At 49.6% G+C, this 19,355-nt stretch overlaps 1 protein-coding gene across 1 annotated transcript; it reads right to left on the bottom strand.

The window, feature by feature from the left end:
• Positions 1–13,235: 13,235 nt before the first annotated feature.
• On the bottom strand, positions 13,236–17,604 carry POU3F2 (POU class 3 homeobox 2). Its single transcript, XM_045084246.1, has one exon. It carries the CDS (start codon positions 17,337–17,339, stop codon positions 15,999–16,001), a length of 1,341 nt encoding a protein of 446 aa, XP_044940181.1. The 5' UTR covers positions 17,340–17,604; the 3' UTR covers positions 13,236–15,998.
• Between the last annotated feature and the right edge of the window lie 1,751 nt (positions 17,605–19,355).

Here is a 19,355-nt window from a genome sequence, read left to right as displayed (position 1 = left end):
GGCTATTGTCGGAACCACCTCTGGAAACAACCTATCGTTTTTATTCATAGCTGGAGAAAGAAACTACCTTTTCATATCCCAATTCTCTCGATACTTGTAAGTAGAATCCTTCTTGAACCATTTAATACTTATAAAAGTACTCAAAGTGAACAAATAATGCTTCCGTGGGGAAATAAATATTTCTGAAGTGGCAAGTATTGAGACATACGGGTATTTATAAGTACACACATGTGGTAGTATTGGGCTTTTATACACAATGAAGCTGATAATTTAAAATATATGGGTTTTGCTTATTGAAAAAGGCAAAACGTGAATATTGCAATTGCTGTCCATTCTGCCTTTCACAATGTCCCAGCATAACTGGTTTAGAATAGCCATACAGGCCTTTGAACCAATTGCATTATATAAGTCTGAAAAGGATAGCAGTGTATCCAAAAATGCCTGTCTTTTGCATTTGAGATCTTTAACATTTTTTCTACAAAGTGTGGTTTATTCAAAAATTTCAAATCATTTTTTTAAAAGATTTTATTTATTTGACAGGCAGAGATCACAAGTAGGCAGAGAGACAGGCAGAGGGAGAGGGGGAAGCAGGCTCCCCACTGAGCAGGGAGCCTGATGTGGAGCTCGATTCCAGGACCCTGAGATCATGACCTGAGCCGAAGGTAGAGGCTTACCCTACTGAGCCACCCAGGCGCCCCAGTTTCAAATCATTTATATAAAATTTTAAAACACGAAGAAATCTTAAGAATAAAAACATCTGCTGGTGCACCTGGCTGTCTCCATTGGTGGAGCACGTGACTCTGATCTTGGGGTCGTGAGTTCGAGCCCCATGTTGGGTTAGAGATTACTTAAAAATAAAATCTTTTTAAAAAGAATTAAAAAGGGGCGCCTGGGTGGCTCAGTGGGTTAAGCCACTGCCTTCGGCTCAGGTCATGATCTCAGGGTCCTGGGATCGAGTTCCGCATCGGGCTCTCTGCTCGGCGGGGAGTCTGCTTCCTCCTCTCTCTCTCTCTCTCTGCCTGCCTCTCTGCCTACTTGTGATCTCTCTCTGTCAAATAAGTAAATAAAATCTTTAAAAAAAATTAAAAAAAAGAATTTAAAATATGTGTAAGAATACAAAGAAATGAATAGGTGGAAAACACTAAATTCAGGATAGTAGTTACCTCTGTTGGAGAAGAGAGAAGTCCACCAGGGAGCCAAAAGTGAGGGGCAAAGAACATACTGACAATGTTCGATTTCTCAAAGAAATTGGTAGGTACGCAGGTATTCGTGATCTAGTTTTCTAGATCATTCTATTTGAGAAGACTGAAAAATTATGAAGAGAAGTCTATACTTTATCATTTGATTAAGGTGCCATTCAAATCTATGCTACCTGAAACTGTTTCAGAAATAATTGTTTAACTGGTTTCTAAAACGTTGCTTTACTACGCAGATAACCCTAATGACTCAGCCCCCATGCTGTACTATTTTAAAGTAGCTCTTTCTCTTCCTTCCAAATGAGCTGTGCTGATGACAGGCAGAGAGAAGAGGCAGGCCACACGGGCAGCTCCCTCACTGGACACACACATCCTCTACCTCAGACTCAGTCGTCTCTCCCGTCCACTGGGATGCCCCTGAGAGGTTTTTACAGGATGCATTTTGTAAAATGTTTCAGAGGGTGGTGTGGGCTGGGAGTAGAATGTTTACATCTGAAGAAGTGCTTGGGAAAGGACTGTAGAAACTTTAATGCCCTTAACAAATTAGGATTAAGTCGTATTCTGACAACGAGGGCAGAAAAAGAGCTTCTCATTTTTTCTCCCAGGATCCCCCAGATATTCATTTCTAAGAAACACTTTCAGGTGAAAAGTTTCTTTTTCTTTTCTTTTCTGAAAAATGGAGCTTCCAAGGAAAAAAATCAAGGACATCTGGTGAGCTTGACTTACATGGGAAGTGGGAAATAAAAGCAATGTAGATTGACTATCTGTGGTATACGAAAGAGGAAGAGAAATTATATGAAGTCAGTTCATGCTCTGTCTTTGAAAACAGGCACTCTCTGTGACTTTACACCACATTCTAGGGAATACTGGCAGACCCACGTTCCACTGACCTCTATTCAAATTGCTTTTCTTTCTTCCTAACTCATAATCATACAGTAAACCATTCCTTTTTTTTTTTTTTTTTTTTTTAAGGCTAGGAAATGTTGGAGAGGGGGGTTGCACACTTTTACTGGGAAGTAGTCTTAAATGTAAGTAAATATATTATCCTCCAATCTAACCTGTCATTGTTTTCGACACTTGACCTGTTAAATAAGGAACATTGCATGTATATCTAAATTTCCTCAAAACAGACTTCTTCTTTAACTCCCCTAAAGCAAGGTAAGATTTGGATGAAAATATGTGATACAAAATACATGAAGAAAAAAGGAAGCCACAGGCTTTTGCAGGCCTTCTTTTGGGAACTTAAAAGAACCTTGGCTATGGTCTGTCTATAAAAGTTTCTCTACATGGTCGGCATCTTCTGTGTATGAAAAATTTGAGACCTCTGATATATGTTCATTTTCTCTCCGTTCCAACTCTTTCCAGCTCAGTTACATTACAGAGACGTCATTTAGAAAAGGGCCTGGCATCTGATAGGTGCTTCATTTTTATTAAATTTGAATTGTATTGAAATTAAATTGATTTAACCAGCTTAGCCTTAGAGGTAAGTTCAATAAATAGATAAGTGTTGCTAAAAAACCTGCTACCCTGATGACTTCGTGATACTGTGTGTGTGCACATGTGAATGAGAGAGAGAGAGACTAGTGAAACTAGTACATCGCCAGCTGAACACAATTTCTTTGTTCCTGTCTCTTTCTCCGTATCCATCTGATTCCCCAAGAATGTAATCATGGTCTGGCAATTTTTTTTTTCTCTCTCCTCTTAGTGCCTACAGCCACATCGGCACCATCATCTGCCTTCTTTCTCAGCCTTCCCTGATAACTTTGAGTCAGGTGTCTCCCCACAGCCCCCTCACCAACCTCTCTGCTTTTATCCTCTCCAATCTATCTGATGCATCGCGCCAACTCTCTTCCTTTCTGAAGCATTATTTTCATCAGATCATTCCTCTACAATGGCTCTTAATTGCCTTTTGAATCTAATTAAAACTTCTTCAAGATCCTCTACCAATTAACTCTATACGCAGGCTCCTTTAGCAGCGTCTCATGGCAGCGCCGGCTCCTGTTCTCAGGCCTAGCGGACCAAACCTGCTCACCCTCTGCCTTTTCCTGCTTCCCTGGTCTCGCCCAGTGCCAGCTGCCTCCTACCTAGAGTGCCCACTCGACTTCCTTCTTGTTTCTGCCAAAGCTCTCTCTCTCTCTCTCAAAACAGAATAAAGAAAAATTGCTAAATTACCTTTCCCTTCCAACTTTGATTATTCTAACGAAGAATCGTAATGGATTGAACACGGGTCTATCCTGTTGGAAATGCGTGTGTTTTCATGTACCTGCATTATCAACGGCTTGTTGCAGGGAGCGGTGCCCACACATCTTGGCTCAGGGACTCCACGCATTTGGAAGAAGTCCTGCTGTTCTCGGGCTAGTGGTTTGGCTTCTCCCACAACTAGGTGAAGGTGCACCTAGTGTTCAGTGTTTGGCTCAGGCAGGATAGGCAGGATCCGGAACGTCTTGGTGCCACCTCACTTTCCTTCTTTGCTGGCAAAGTCCTCTGCCCTCCGCGGCCTTGGGCAGCCTGGGCCGCCTCTCTCCCCCCACCCCCGGGAGCCAGACAAGGGGAAGCCTCTGGGGCCTCCAGGCCTTCAGAAGGTAACCATTGAGGCGAGACCCCGTGGAGCACTGCTGGGACCACAGGGCGGAGGATCGGAAGGCGCAGGTCATTTCTCGGTCGGGCCACCTCGTCATCAGCGCGAGGTGTCTTTGCCGGGTCCCGGGGGGGTGTCCCGATCGTGGGGCCCCGCGGGCCGGCGACCGCCTCCTGCTTCCCCACACCTCCTGGGAGACAAAGTGTAAAATTGGTCCTGGCACGCGTCCTCTGCCCCGCGTTGTCAACAAGAGGAAGAAGGGGGCAGCTCAGAAGCGGCCCGGGGCGAAACCCTTGCTCCGCCGGTACTTCGGGCGCCCCGAGCGCGCCCGCGCCTTCGGCCGCCTGCGCGGGGACCTGCGCGCACACTTGGCCTTAACTGCCCTCCAACCCTCCTTCACCTCCAGAACACCCGACCCGAGGCTTCTGGCGCTGGCGGGGAAACGCCCAGAACCTCTCCCTCTACCCTAGCGGGCTGGGCGCCCCAAGAGGGCCTCCTCCGGACGCAGGCAAAGGGAGGGACCTGCCAGGGCCACTCCTCCTACGCCCAAGTGACAGAGGGACGCCCCCAACCCCGACACCCTGGCCGGCGGGGGAAGAACTTTAGGGTGGTGAAGGACGCTTCGAGTGGGCAAGGGTCCTCTGAGTGGCGAAGGGTACCCCAGAGTGCAGGACAGGCTTCCGCCACAGCGCCCCTCCGGGGAACTCCCAGGTGTAGCAGAGAGCCTGTTGGGTCCAAACTGTCTTTATTTTCCAAGTTCAGTGACTGGATGTGTCGTGCGACCACTGGAGCTCTCCACAGGTGGGGGCCGTATCGATTGGAAAGAACCTGCTGGTGGCTGGTACTATAGTTGCTGTTGCTGATTTATGTATATATGTGACTGGCTTTAAGTATATGACCCCAGTATTCTCTTCTTGACTAATGCAGGGTGCTGTGAATGACACCCGACAAGGACGCTATAAATGCCAAGAGGTTGTAAGATGTTAAAACAAAACAAAAGCAAAAACAAAAACAAAAAACAAGAAACAAAAAATGGGGAGGAGGAGTGGTTTCCTGGAGTGCTGGACTGGTCCTGGAATCCCAGCGGAGCAGTAAGCGCTGGGATTACTCTTGTGGGGCGCTGAAGGCCTAATGATGGTTTTAGCCACAAGCCAAAGCCTGAACATCCTAATACAACAACAACAACAACAACAACAAAAATCCACTGCCGTGGTAGCCTGAGTTAAAATAATTGGAATCACTGGTCCTTTCCTAGATAATACAATTCAGATGGCGATCCCTGCATTTTTTCTTTCTCCACACTGATAGTCATAAGGCTGCGTCATTACTTTTAAGCTGAAAACATCTTTTGCTGGACAGTCACAGCAGAGGCCTCCAGGGGAGTTGGCGACAACAGAACTTCACATTGGTTTGGGGTACATTATTTCGGGTACATTATTTCATTTGAGCCTTACTTAAATCCTGTTGGAAAGAAAGAAGTGGCATTATCCACATCCTGCAAAAGAGAACAACAGAGATTTGGGCTTGTCGACTGACTTCTCGGTGGCGCAGAGCGGGTACAGGAGCGCAGGCCCATTTCCATGAGCCTGCTCCATGAGCACTGCCGCAAGCTGTCTCGGGTCGTGTTCTCTTCTCCCTTTTTATCTACGATATTTGGGATAAAAGCAGAGGGAGAAATCACTGTTCCTCGTGAGAATGGCTTATAGTGTGGGAGAAGGACTAATTCACTGGGCTCTAAAGGAAACAAAATTCAGCTCCATATGCTGAATTGATGCTTTTGGTAGGTATTTATTTGGGGGGGGGGCGGTGTCCCTATTCTGCAAAGCTTTTCCATGGATAGGTCTCTGTTCAAGCAACAGCTAAAAACTCACTTTTTGAAACCCAAGACTGAACAAACCTACTATACAGAAAGAAATCACAGATGTAACCTGGGCTGAATTACTGAGCACACTGTCCTCTAAGTATCTTATTCATTTTTGTATTAACCATTGCTTCTAACCTGGTATTCTGGTCTCAATGCCCCTAAAGGACCAGGACTTCTCTGGGAGACTGAAAAGACCTGCCAAAGTCCAAACACGTAGGGACCCGAAGGCTGGGGAATAATTCTTTCTTCTTACCTTTTTGGGGGGAACCTTTCTGTTATAAAATGTATGATCTTTCCAGATGAACCATTTCAAATCCCCACTCGGGAGTTACCTAGAACCGGATGTTTAGAAACCTCTGTATGAGTCATATGTATAAAGTCACCTTCAAGAGTATTTGGCTGGGGGTTGAGGGAAGGAATGTAGAGTGAGGAGGGAGAGGAAGAGGAGGGGGAAAGCAATGGGATCCAAACAAAACATTGGAACGGATCAGGAGGCTGTAAAATCGCGAGTAATTCCGAGACAACGCCACTGTGGGGCGCCAAAGTTCTACTCGGCTAAGGCCTGCGGCCGCGGTGCGAGGTGCGAGGACAGGAGTCCTGGAGAACAGATGCACTGGGGGAAGAAAAGAGGGAGGAAGGAGGGAAGGGAATGGAAAGGAGGGGTGGGAATGGGGTGTCCTTTATTCTCGAGTTAAACTCGCCGGGGAGACTTGATTACATAACAAGTCTGTGCGTGGTGGAAGAAGACTTTGTTGGAAGGAAAGAAGGCGGGTGTGAATGGGGGGAGAGCGCTGAGAAGACAACCTCAGGCCACTGAGCTGACCGATGCGGAACGCAGACGCGCCTCTTCGCTACAGACATTCTTGGGCTTCTTCCCAAACTGGGGCCACGACCTCTTTTAAAGGGGCGTGTGAGGAGGGAGAGAGATGAGGAGTGGATCCGCTCCCGACAAACACACCCGCTACCCCCCGCCCAACTTCCTCGCCCCCCACCCCGATTTGGGGGGGCTGCGGCCACGGGGCCCCGGGGCGCTCTCTCCCCCAGGGCGCTGCGGGGTTGCCCAACTCCGCCTGCAGCCCCCCGAGGACTCCTCCGCCGGGATAAAGGGCGGCCTCCCTCCGCCTGCGAGCGTCCTGAATGCTCAGCCGTCAGCTGCCGGGAGGCGCTGATTTCATTCCCGCGCGGCTCTCGCGGCGGGCGGCGAGGGGCGGAGGGCGGGCGCTGGCGGGGCGGGGTGGGGGTGGGGGCGGGGGGCGGGAGGCTGCGGCCGAGACCCGGGGAGGCTGAACCGCCGAGCCCCGCCTGGGTTTATTACATCCCAGCCACCGGCAAAGGTTAGGAACGCGCATTTAGAGACGGGATAATCCGAGTTTAAATATTAACAGTAAAAGCAGAACCGGTGGAATATTTACCTAGAAACTGAGCAGATCTCCTTTTGCCAAGGGAGAGGAGCGCGGAGGAGGCCCGGCTCCCAGGCCTGCGGCTCTGGAGCGGCGCTTCCCCGCGGGGTCCCCTGGCCGGCCAAGACCCACCTCGGAAGCTTCCTCAGATTGTGGTTAAGGGGGAGGGTCGCGGACCCCCTCGTTTTGCCAAGTCGATCTGAGTCTGCGGAACTAGGTCCAAATCTTCTGCTTTGTCATATTCTCCTTTTTAAGGGTCTCCCCGACCAACACAAAAGGTGGAGGAAAGTACGTTGGATCAATAGCAAAGATTGTTATTTAGATAACGAATTAATCTCCCTGTTATAATACTTTTATAGTGAACTTTGCACCCCGTCCATAAGAAAAAGGAATTTAAAGGAAAAAAAAAGTCTCAAACAGGATTAAGGTTTTAATTACAATTCCCTATCGAAATAGTATGTTTGATGAGCTGATCTTATCAATTAATAGTAACATTAAAGCTCAAGAAACAGATTCACGGAATATATGCTTAAGGGCGTCTTTTAAAAGTAATCGCACCCAGGGAACTAGCGGGGCAGCAGGCCAGCGATGCGGCGTCGAAGCCGGTTTCGGATTCGCGTCTGCTTGGACTCGGCCAGTGCGGGGCGCGCATCTGGGGCTCAGGCTGGGGCGGGGGCGGCGGGCCTGGGAGACGCGGCCGCGCGGGGTGGGAGGGAAATAATAAATAACGAACGCCTCCTCCAAGCTGAGGCCCACATCAAAGTTGGGGCCCCGCAAGGACCGTGCAGTTCACTGCGTTTGGGTCACCGTTATATTCCAGGGGCAAATAAAGTAATTTGAACATGCACCAACAGTTTTCCATAAAATACGAGTTAAAAGAAGTAATAGAACTAATCACTGTCTCCTCAAATCAAGTAGAAAACATTTCAATGCACTAATTAGAGTAATTAGAATAATAAGCCTCTGCCTATATGTGGTAAGACAATGTGTACAAACAACTTTATTTAATGTATACTGGTAATCAGCGATGCGTGCCTGCTTGAATGCTTAGCGCAATAAAACTACCCTCCGTCCGCCCAAACAATCAAATACAAATTAGTTTAATGATTGTGCCTGCTGAATGTCTTAGAAATCCACAGGCAGAGGCGAGTAAATAGAAGCATCCTTGTTTGCGTGTGTCCCCGCCCGGGCTGGCCGCGGGGCCCGGTGAGTGGCCGCGGGCTGGCGCGGCGGGAGCGAGCAGGAGGCCCTGCGCGCCCGGCACAGGCCGGGCCGGGCGCCAACACCGACCTGCGCCCGGCCAGAGCCCCTGCTTCCGTCCCTGGCGGCCCTCCCAGCCCTCCTCAGACAGCTGCCCGCCCCGCCGCGCCCCCAGCCCCCCAGAGCCCCCGTTCCCCGCCAGGCCTCACCTCCTCCATAGGCAAAAGGCCGTGTTAGAACTACTAGCGCCCGACTACAAGGGTTTTTAAGAATTGAGTGATTTCTTCCCACTAGGCGACTCCTCCTGGGCACCTCGGAGGGCTAAGCGGAGGTGGGGGGGGGGCGTCCGCCCTTGCTGGGAAAACCCAGACTGCAGAGCAGAACCCCAGGCCTGCGGTCCTGGGGCGCGGCCCCTCCCCGCTCGCTTGACTGGGAGGCTGGGGTGCCCAGAGGAGCTCCCTGGTTCCCTTCGCTGGGGACCTGCTGTCTCTCCAGTGTAGATAAAAGGGCGACTTTAGGCTCAGCAGGGAGCGGGCGGTTTCCGAGGGGTTGAGAGGTTCGCTTTCTTCCACGCTTCCCCACTCGGTGGGCAGGTTCTTCTCCGCTGGAGGCCGGGAGCTGAGGTCTGGAGCAGCCAGAAGTTTCCTGGGTGTGGGCTGAAGGGAACGTGCTTCAGAACTTCACTTGCCAGCTCTCTCCCGGCTCCCTTGCTCCACTCCAGGCTCCACTCCCAGTCGCCCCCCGAGCAAACAAATAAACCAGCAGAGCCCAAATTACTCTACTTCCCCTCTCCTCCCCAGTTGTCCCTCCTCTGCCCCCTTCTCTCCGGGCATCTCCTCCCACGACTGCCTCTTTCGTGCAGGAAGCAATGTCCTGGGCCCAACTTGGCAGAGTCACTCGGAAAAGCCGCGCAGGCAGAAAGCTCGGAGAGTCGCTCGCCCCTGGACCCTCGTCGCTCCGTCATCCCTGCGCCCCAGCGCATCTCTGCCCCGGCCGCAAGCGCCCCCAGAGAGGCCCCGCCAACTCGCTGCGACTGTAACCAACTTTCCCAGGGGCGGCAGCTGTCCCCAAGGCTTCTGCCCTCCTCCCCCGAGCCACCACCTCTATCCTCAGCCTCGGGTGGGCGAGACCACCAATCCTTGACTGCCTCTCCCCACCCCGGGTGTCCCTGGAGAGCGAGAGTGTTAGAGTAGCCCGCGACGTCGGGGCGGGCAACCCTCCCCCTAAAGATTCGGACGTCGGAGCCGCTGGAGCCGCAGGGTCCCCGGGTTCCTGGCAGACACTGTGGGGCTCTTCTGTGTCCCGGAGCGAGGGCCGGGGCTGGAGACGGGACAGTCGGGCCCCTCGCGCCCCTCTCCTCCCTCCGCCGGCAAGCTGGGGGGGGGGGGGCTTCCTTTCAGCGGCCGGGCCTTCCCCCAAGTGGGGGTTCCCGGCCGGGCTGGGGGCGCCTCCTCTGCGTCCGAGCAGGGAGCTGCAGCCGGCCCGGCAGCACCCTCGCCAGCCTCGGCCGGGCGCTGTAACAACTTTGAAGGAATATTTTGTTAAGGGAGCAAACAAACAAAAAGTTATTAATGTCAAATCACTGTCTCCAGAATCGTGTGCTATGGAACATCAAAATTCTTCTGCCGGAATGAGATTTCTGATCAGAAAGAGGGAAAGAACTCCCCACCCTTTCCACGAGGACTTGCCTGAACCTAAAAGCCCAGTGATTTACAACGGCTAATTTGTGTTACACACCCCGCAAGAAACTTTTTCTTTCTCTCCACTCTCCTGCCAAACTCTGGCCATATTTTTGTTGTGTGTGGGCTCCCCCCACCTCCCGCCTTTAAACAACAGACCCAGAGGAAACACTGGTGGGAGGAAAAATAGATGCCCCATATCAAAAAGGATGTAGATTCAAATGTACTCCACAGCGAGATTTCCTATTGCCGTCGTTCTGCACACCGAGAGTTAATCGTATACAATTTATAACAATCAAAATCCCCTCCATATTGCTCAGATGGGGTCCTAGTGCTCCCCTGTCTTTCTAAAATCAGTGACAAGTGAGTCTTTGTGGGGCATTTATTTCCTTCTTTTTTTCTAGATGACAGCTCCCCATTCTGAGAGCAGAGAGCCCTTTGCCGCCAGCTCCAGCGCACTCCAGAGCCCAGGCTCTCCACGTACAAATCGCATATGGAAGTTTTTGCCCCCCCCTCCCCCCAAATCCCAGACAAAGAGCTATAAAAACTCAGAAAGACGTGAAAGGAATAAACTTTAAGATATAGATGCACTTTTACTGGTGTATTAAATAACATTTCAGACATTTTTTTTTTTAAAGAAATACATCTTCATGTTATCAACAACCAGAATTCTAACAATAAGAGGCCAGGGTTGTTTTGATGGGATATGATATTGTTTGTAAAACCTCTAACAGCTAAGCCAAGCAGAGTTGTTGTTATTAAGGTAAAGGGAAAGTACTACGTGGTAAAGTTAATTAACTTTTTTTTTCCTTAAAAAATAAAGGAGGAAATAAATTTCCTAGCTTCCCACAAAACACAAGAACAATGTGAAAATATTCTGCTTGTTTATCTCCATAACCAAGTGAAGCCTTTAGGAAAACTAAAAGCCATTTTCTGGCACTTCTGTACCCACCTCTAGATAAGGAAGCATTGAAATAACTCTGGCCCAAGTTCTACCAAGGTAGGCAAGTTTACTCCTTGATTTTCTAGTTAAGTGGCAAGCCCCTGCCACTTTTGCATTATTTCCTGTACTGAATCAAGTGCTGAGAATAGACACCAGGAGCCCTGGTTCTCTCCTACCACCATCTGCCCCCCTGTTAAGAGATTATGCGTCACTGAAACAAGTAAACTTTCTTGAATACGGATAATGTTGGTATAAAATTTAGCTGAACATCCCATTTAGTCCTATTGTCAAGATTCATTGCTCGTACCTCCAGATGCATTTTTCATTTTAAATAGACACTGTCCCTTTTGCCTCACCGAAATCTACAAGCAGACCCAAAGAAACACTTTTACCTTTGACCCTCCCCTTCACCATCCGTCTTTCTTTTTCGGTTAAAAGCTCCATTCTTTATCTCATTCTTTAACTTGTCTAGGAATTCAATAGAATCTAGAACACAGTTCTATAAACTGATTGAAAAATCAACAAAGACAAATCACAGAAGCCAGTGACAAAACGATAATTTCTCTCACCCAGCAACGCAAGCACTACCCAAGTTGCTTCCACAGTAAGGCAAAGTGAAAGGCAAAAGAAGGCAGCATAGAGATATACAGGTACCAAAGCCCTCCCATGCTAGTCTCCCCCATTGTTGCTGTTGCATCTCTTTATTAGTGGCTCTTGGAGAAATAAGAAAATAAGAGTGATGAGTGCCTCTACTAAAGCCATTTCATCAGAAAACCTTGCCAACCAGTGTGTGGCTTCCACTGGTAGGAGCAGGACTGGAAGAAGGGCTCCTTTGTGGCTGCCATCTCTAATACACAGGAGGTAACTTCATGGGAACCGAGAATGTCTACAAGTGCCAAGCATAATATTATTTGTGGCCATTCCCTCTCTCTGACCTTCATGTAACTCTCCCACATGATCATTTCTCCCCTATCTTATACCATAAATTTTAAAAAGTGACATATTTGGAGGAAACAACGGGAGCTCTTGCAGAAGACCGCATTCTGCACTATTGTCTTTGGGGGAAAGAAAGCGTTTGTCATTGTGGCTGGCCAACATCTTAGGGATGACTGCCCCACAAATATCTCTTAGTGGCAGTGATGGAGTTTTTCACTCTAGCATGTAAGACATTCCCCAAACCGGCATGAAACTGCCTGAGTAGCTTTAGAATCTGAACGGCAAGCATGGGTCAAAACCATGGCGTGTCCATTTAACACGTGATGGTTTCTAGTCAGTAGCCCCTGTGGCTAAGAACAAAAACCGCCTTCTCAAGGTCCACTAAAATGCCCTGCAGAGGGCAGATGCTGCTTGTTTTCTGCCTACAATGGAGGAGGATATTGACCCAGAACTCAAATCTATACCCAGCTTAAACATTTTACCCATCAGCATGTCTGCGGTCACAAAACACTTCTTCTTTCTGTCACTTCTCGTTCAGACTATTGATAAGATCATTTGGCTGAATCTGTTTGGGACCTGTGTAATATTGACTAGGAGTTAGAAAAGATGATCAGATGTAATAAGCCCAGAAACTGCCTTTCAAAATGGACATTTATACTTAAACCAGTGTTCCAAGGAGGACTTTAAATACATCAGCAAACTTGTAAACTAACCAAACACTGCTTGGATGTTGCACTAACCCTAAACTGATTTTGGTAGGCATAACGTTCTCTCTAAGAATATCTGAAACAATCTGTGATTAGCATCACAGCCTTGAATGTCTTCCATACATTCTCCCCCCCACCTTTTTTTTCTCACCCTGTTTTAGAGCCTGTTTGCTTGCCTGAAGAGAAACAGACACTACTGTATAAACCATTGCAAAACCTATTTTTCCCTCAAAATCTAACAGAAGTAATACATGGGATCTACCAATAATCACTTGGTAAACACACATTTTGCATACTGTCAGAGATACTCTTTGTTGAAAGATACTTGTTATTTATTAAAAAGAATAATACCTTTAACTAAGCTTTGCATTTTTAGATACCAAATAACGTGAGCACATGTGCATAAAGATTAAAGTCCACCTAGTTCCACTGATGCTCTCAAAAAAAAAAAAAAAAAAAGCACAATCAGTTAAGGTAAAGGTGACCTGGAAAGATGTAGGGATATCTGCATTTATTTAAAAGGGATAAACATCTCTTTGTCAGACCATGAAATGGCAAACAAATGGAAGCTCAAACCCAATGACCATTTCAATTTAATGCTATAGGTGTAGTGACTGAAAGGTCTGGGACTGATAGTTTTTTGCAATGAAAAGTGAAAAAGAATCAGAACAGTAGTCTCTCTTAAAAAAAAAAAAAAAGCTCTGAAAGTTATAAACATGAAACCTGGCAGTATACGCATAAAATTTATTCCAAAACTTTATGAAGTATAAAGGAAGGGAAGTATTTTACACACAACTCAACTCAGTCAGTATAAGGTCTAGGGTTTTCTCCCCCCTTAAAACTTGGCACTATCTTTAAAAATAAAATAAAGATATTTCAATAATTAGAACAAACTATGAAGGTATTGTGCATTTCTGTTTTATGTAGATAATAAAATATTACTTTAACATAAATATATAAGGATCTCTGCGTTTTTATTTTCCCCACAAGCACAACCAAATGTACCAAAACAAAGTATTCTTAAAGAGACTGAACAAAAAAAAAAAATTACATCCCATATAGATTTTGCTCATCTACTCATTTAAAGCTACAGAAAAACAGTTTCCAGAACCTTTTTGCTTTGAAAGAAATAAATATACATTGAGGCAGGCCACTTAAAAATGATATGAAAATATTTCCCTGGGTAGCATTAAAAAAAAGAAAAATAGACAAAGAAACATTTAAACTATTTCTGCATTTCAAAAGACAGATATTAAACATATATACATAGTGGTAAGGTTCAGTGGTAACTTTCGTCTTAGTAAACCTATGAGAGTCAGAGGAGCTATGGACAGGTCCCCTGAACTCCAGCATCTGACCTTACTCACTTGGTAATAAGAATCTGAAAATTCATTTCCTCCCTTTACCATTGGCTATTTGCCCCGCTCTGGATTGCTTCACTAAAGGCCAGTCCCCACACCTCAGGAACAAGCAGCGTGACGCACCCCGAAGCAGCAACTCCGTGCCCATCTCCTTGTGACATTCGTTGGGGGAAATGAAATACAGGCAAATAAATATGCCCATTATAAGTCATCATTTATCTTGCAAAAACATTGAAAATGAAACAATCACAGGTGTTTGAAAAGACAATATAAAGCATATTTCCTAAAACCTTAACTACTGAGTGCAGTGCTAATCTTGATGCTGAATCATAATTTTATGGTACTGAGAATTTATTTTTTTAAATAAAAATTTGCCTAATACTTAACCAGAAAAAAAAAAGCCCCAAACTTTTAAGATTAATAAAAAGTGTTTTCCCTTTGAGCGCCCTTTTGTGCTGATTATTTTTAAATATTTTAACTGATCACAGTTTAATGGTATTTATTTTCAATACAGTTAGAAGTTTTTTCACCTACACTTCCCAGTAGAGTCTTTTGTTATGGAAGTTAACCATTTTCCATCAAGGTAAGGTAAAAAAACGCACTTAAAACTATTAACAAAGGGAGAAAAGGAAGGATAGAAAATAGCATTTTTTCCCAGTTCATTTGGCTTCCTTAGTGAAAGAGAGGGGAAAAGCTGTCCAGGTCAAACTGGTATTTTCTGTAATAAATTATGAGAAGAGGGTGTGGGACCCTAAATGTGATTTGATAAACAAATGAGCTAGTGAAGACAAAACCAGTCTAGAGTGGAGATATTCTCTTATTCATGTGGGTATTTGTGTGGTAAGAAACAGTCTATGCATACACCATTAAGTTCCCAGATTATTTTCTTTATGCTAAAAAAAAAAAAAAAGCTATTAGAGGAACAAAGTTTAACTGCTGCTGTCAGCACAAATAATTCCTCATAATTAAGTTATTAAAACCGAAGGCAGAGAACTATACAGGGGTTTCTGAAGATATATATTTCCCTAGTTCTCTTCAAAGTGCCACTTTCTGTTGGACAACTCTGGAAATATATTTAACCTCCACACTTCCTCTGAGCTCTTTCACAATGGGCCCGCCTGATAAAATGAAGCAATCAGTCACTCACTATCGATTTTTCTTTTTCTCCCCTCCACAACCTCCCCCAGAAACACTGCCTGAAAATGAAGTTTACTTTGTGGCTGGTAACAAAAACCAATGCTTGACTCATTTTTTTTGTATTCCAAACCGGATTCTTGCCTTGGATAAAGTGGGTAGACCATGCACGTTTCCTGAAAGCAGAGAATGCTTTATTTTGTATGAAGCCAATCATTTTTGCTTTGGTAAAAGAACCAAATAGATGGTACACCAATGTTGGGGTCAGGTGGGGGGGGGGCGAAGGTAACCAAAGTTCACAAACAGTGAGAAGAACAAGGGGCAACGCGAGAGCGTTGGAAATGGAGAGTAGCCAAGAGCTGGCTTCAACTCTCTCTGCTGAATAAAACAAAACAAAACCAAACAAAACCCGGCAATTTCAAAATTGAAAAGAAAGATACGTTCATGAATTTGTTCATGTAAACTTCAATTTTCCTGCAGTGCAAATTTATGTGGTTAAATTCTGACTACATCAAAGAACATGTGTATTTTCCCCTCTTTCCTGATGAGGATCCACATTGAATCAACAGAGCAGCATGTGCCAACTCTGAGCATCAGGAAGCTGTTTGTGTTTATCACGGTTTGGTGGATTTTTTTTTTTCTTTTTGGTAATTTATTTAGTTTTGCCAGGTATTTAACTCAGTGCTTGCCATCTCTCTTTCTCTCTCTCTCTCTCTATTACACACTCTCTCCTCACTCTCTCTATGAGACACTCCACTCCATTGCCTGGGTACTAGCCTGTAAAGGTCAAAACACATCATTACACCTGCTACCGTTTAAAGGATAGTCCAGTGCCTTAGTTGCTTTCCTTATTATTACTTTTTTCTTTTTAAGGGACGGGGAAATAATAATTAAAATAAAAGAACAATCAGAAGTTAGAGAGGGAACAAGGGGGCCAGGAAAGGGCCGTGGACCGTAGGGGAGGGGGAGCCCCGCGCTCTGCCCCTCCCCCCGCTCGAGTTCACTGGACGGGCGTCTGCACCCCGTGGTGTGGTGGCGTGTCCCTACTCCCCCCGTACACATCCTCGGCGCCCGGCAGAGTCCCTCCGGGAGGGGTCATCCTTTTCTCTTTCTGTCTCCTGTTACAAAACCAAACTCTCACCACCTCCTTCTCCAGCTGTAAGCTGTCCGCGAGGGAGGTGATCTCCTGGGCCGAGGGCTTGGGGCATTTGAGGAAATGGCTCTCCAGAGCCCCCTTGACGCTCACCTCGATGGAGGTCCGCTTTTTCCTCTTGCGCCCCTGCGCTGCGATCTTGTCTATGCTCGTGGGGCTGCCCGAGGACGAGTCCGCCTCCTCCAACCACTTGTTCAACAAAGGCTTCAGCTTGCACATGTTCTTGAAGCTCAGCTGCAGGGCCTCAAACCTGCAGATGGTGGTCTGCGAGAACACGTTGCCGTACAGGGTGCCCAGCGCCAGCCCCACGTCCGCTTGGGTAAATCCCAGTTTGATCCGGCGCTGCTTGAACTGCTTGGCGAACTGCTCCAGGTCATCCGAGGTCGGCGTGTCCTCGTCCGAGTGCGGGTCGTGGTGCGCGCCGGGGTGGCCCGGCGGGCCCTGCGGGGGTGGCGGCGGCGGCGGCTGCTGGTGCGGGTGCGAGTGCGGGTGAGGGTGGTGGTCGGCGTGGTGCGGCTCGTCGTGCGCGTCCCGCAGGCCGTGGTGGTGCAGCCCCGCCGGCTGTCCGCCGGCGCCCAGCATGCCGTTCACCGTGAAGCTGGGCTGCGAGTAGAGCAAGCCGCCGTTGGACGCTCCCATGGAGGGCGGGAGGTGCGCTGCGGCCGCGGCGCTCCGCCATGCCCCGGGCCCCGGGTGGTGGTTGGCGGCGTGGTGCACCAGATGCGGCGGCCGCTGCTGCTGCTGCTGCTGCTGCTGCTGCTGCTGCTGCTGCTGCTGCTGTTGCTGCTGCTGTTGCTGCTGCTGGTGCTGCTGCTGCAGGGCGCCTGGCCCGTGCAGCTCGTCGCCGCGGCCGCCCTGCTGTACCACCACCGAAGGCTTGATGTCCGGCTGGCCCAGGGGGCTGGTGGACCACGGAGAGCCGTCGCCGCCGCCCCCGCCGCCGCCCCCGCCCCCGCCGCCGCCGCCACCGCCCCCGCCGCCGCCGCCGTGGGACAGCGCGGTGATCCACTGGTGAGCGTGGCTGAGCGGGTGCCCGTTGCTCTGCAGCGCGCCGTAGTCGCCCTGCACCAGGCTCTGAGCCTCGCGGTAGCCCCCCGCGCCCTGCTGCATGCCGCCCGGCGGCTCGGCGTGCACGATGGAGGCGCTGGAGGTGAGCAGGCTGTAGTGGTTAGACGCTGCGGTCGCCATGACTCTCGGAGCCGGACTGAGCGCTCCGGTTAAAGGAGCCGCGCATTTGACAGTTACTTTTTCGCCTCGGGCTCCTCTGCTCGCTCGCTCTCTTTCTCTCTCCTCCCTCTCTCCCCCAGCGGGCAGCTCCGACGCCCGCTCCGACGCCTTCTGTTGCTGCTCCTGCTATTACTGCTGCTGCCGCCGCCGCCTCCCGCCCGCCCTCGCTCTCTTTCTCCTCCTCTCCCTGCTTCTTGCTCTCGCTCACTCTCTGACTAGCTCCGCGCTCCCCCCTCTCCCTGCTCTCTCCAGCTCTCTCCCGCTCTCTTGGCAGCGCCAGCTCGCAGCGGCACGCGCCTGGGCCCCGCCCCCTCCGCCCCCTCCCATTGGCTCCGCGCCCTTTGATTTACGTGGATACCGCTAGCAACCTCCCAGGCCGGCGCCACTGATTGGCGTAGAGGTGCCCCCTCCTCCTCCCTCCCGCCCCCGGGCGCCGAGTCCTCTCAGCCCTCCTCCAGTTCCCCCTCTCCACCCAATTCAGATTCTCTTAGTTCTCACCACCCTAGCTCCCCAACCCCGGGGCTCCTCCGCCCCTCTTGGATGAGCCCCGCCCCCCATCTGTCTCCCTAGCAGACAAGCTGGGCGCGGGGTGTGTGGGGGGGTTGGGGTGGCGGCGGGGTGCTGGCCTCGCGGGGGTGTTGGTGGTGGGGCGGCCTCAGCCCTCTTTCGACCACAGCCACTTGGAAGACTCGGATGTGTGGGGGGGAGGTGGCGGGTGTGTGTGTGGGTCTACCTTCTCTTCCTATTAGGGCTGGGGTGGGGGGTGAAGGAGAGAGAAAAAGAAAGGCAGAGTCTCAGGGAGCCAGGGGTAGTCCCATATTTATTCACCTTGGGACACACACACACACACACCAGTGTTTCTTAAACCTAGAGCCAGAAGCCAGACTTGTCCCCCTGTTGAAGTCTCCTCCCCGCCCCCCTCGCCCCCAAGGTTAAATTTTCAGTGTCCACGTGCTCCAAGACGTGCGGACACTTTTGCCCCCAGCAAAGGTCCTCTTCTTTCCCGTCCAACCCGCCGCTAGCGCAGGCTCTCTTCCCTTTAGGTTCCAGGTCCAGTTGTCTCCCAGCCCCTGAGCGGGGACCCCTTGAGAGGCTGGCTCAGCCTACGCTCGTCCTCGTCCGCTAGTGAGAACTCCTGTAAAGGCGCGGAACTGCTCGCTCTGACAGCGCAGCGGCCTGGACTGAAAACAAAACAAAACTCAGAAAGTCTCCGTCAGATTCACACACTGGGGCGCGCACACAGTTTTTGGTTTAGTAAACCAGGAGCCAGGAAGGGCGGACCTTTGCCTGGTGCAAGGCTGCGGGAGTGCAGGCTAAAGGTGCTCCGTCTCCGGGTGCGGTGGCGGCACCGAGGGCCGCTCCGGGAACCCGAGATCTGGGACTGCGTACTCGCTTCCCAGAGCGGCAGGCGTTTTTCGATGCAACTTTTCCGTTAGCTGCTTCGAAAGGGTGGACCGGTGTGTGAAGGAAAATGGGCTGATGCTAGGGGAATCTTCCTAATTAGTAACTTCTACGGGCGCCAGCGGGTGGGGCTGGTCTAACTCAGCTCTCAGGCGCTCGCTAGCGAAGAAGCTCCGGGCTTAGCCTTCAGCCTTGAACTCCAGAACAAGACTGTGGGACCGTACGCTGGCTGCGCCGCTCTACCCAGCGCGAGCGCGTCGCGCGGTCCGTTCCCCAGCCGCCCCGAGCAGGTGCCTGCCGCGGGTTTAGGAGCCTGCGAGCGGGGTAGGAGACACTCAGGCACGGACCCAGGCTGGCGCAGTGGGACCACCAAGAAGGGCCAAGTGAAGGGCGCGGATGCTGCGAAGAGAATCAAAAGTTGCTGCTGGGAAGAGGGGGAAAAAAAAAAGACCCCAGGGAAAGTGAATCGCGTCCCCACCTCTCACCCTTCGCCCTTCGCGTTGCAGCGCTGGCGCTGCCGGTGGTCTTGTGTTCGTGAAGGAAGCCAAAACAACGCTCAAGGGGAGCACTTTGGGG

The sequence above is a fragment of the Mustela putorius genome, unplaced genomic scaffold, assembly GCF_011764305.1.
Source record: "Mustela putorius furo isolate JIRA1106 unplaced genomic scaffold, ASM1176430v1.1 tig00000759_pilon_pilon_pilon, whole genome shotgun sequence".
NCBI classification, from domain to species: domain Eukaryota; kingdom Metazoa; phylum Chordata; class Mammalia; order Carnivora; family Mustelidae; genus Mustela; species Mustela putorius.
Note: the sequence above shows the minus strand (reverse complement) of the source record. Positions and strands in the feature narration are given on the sequence as shown.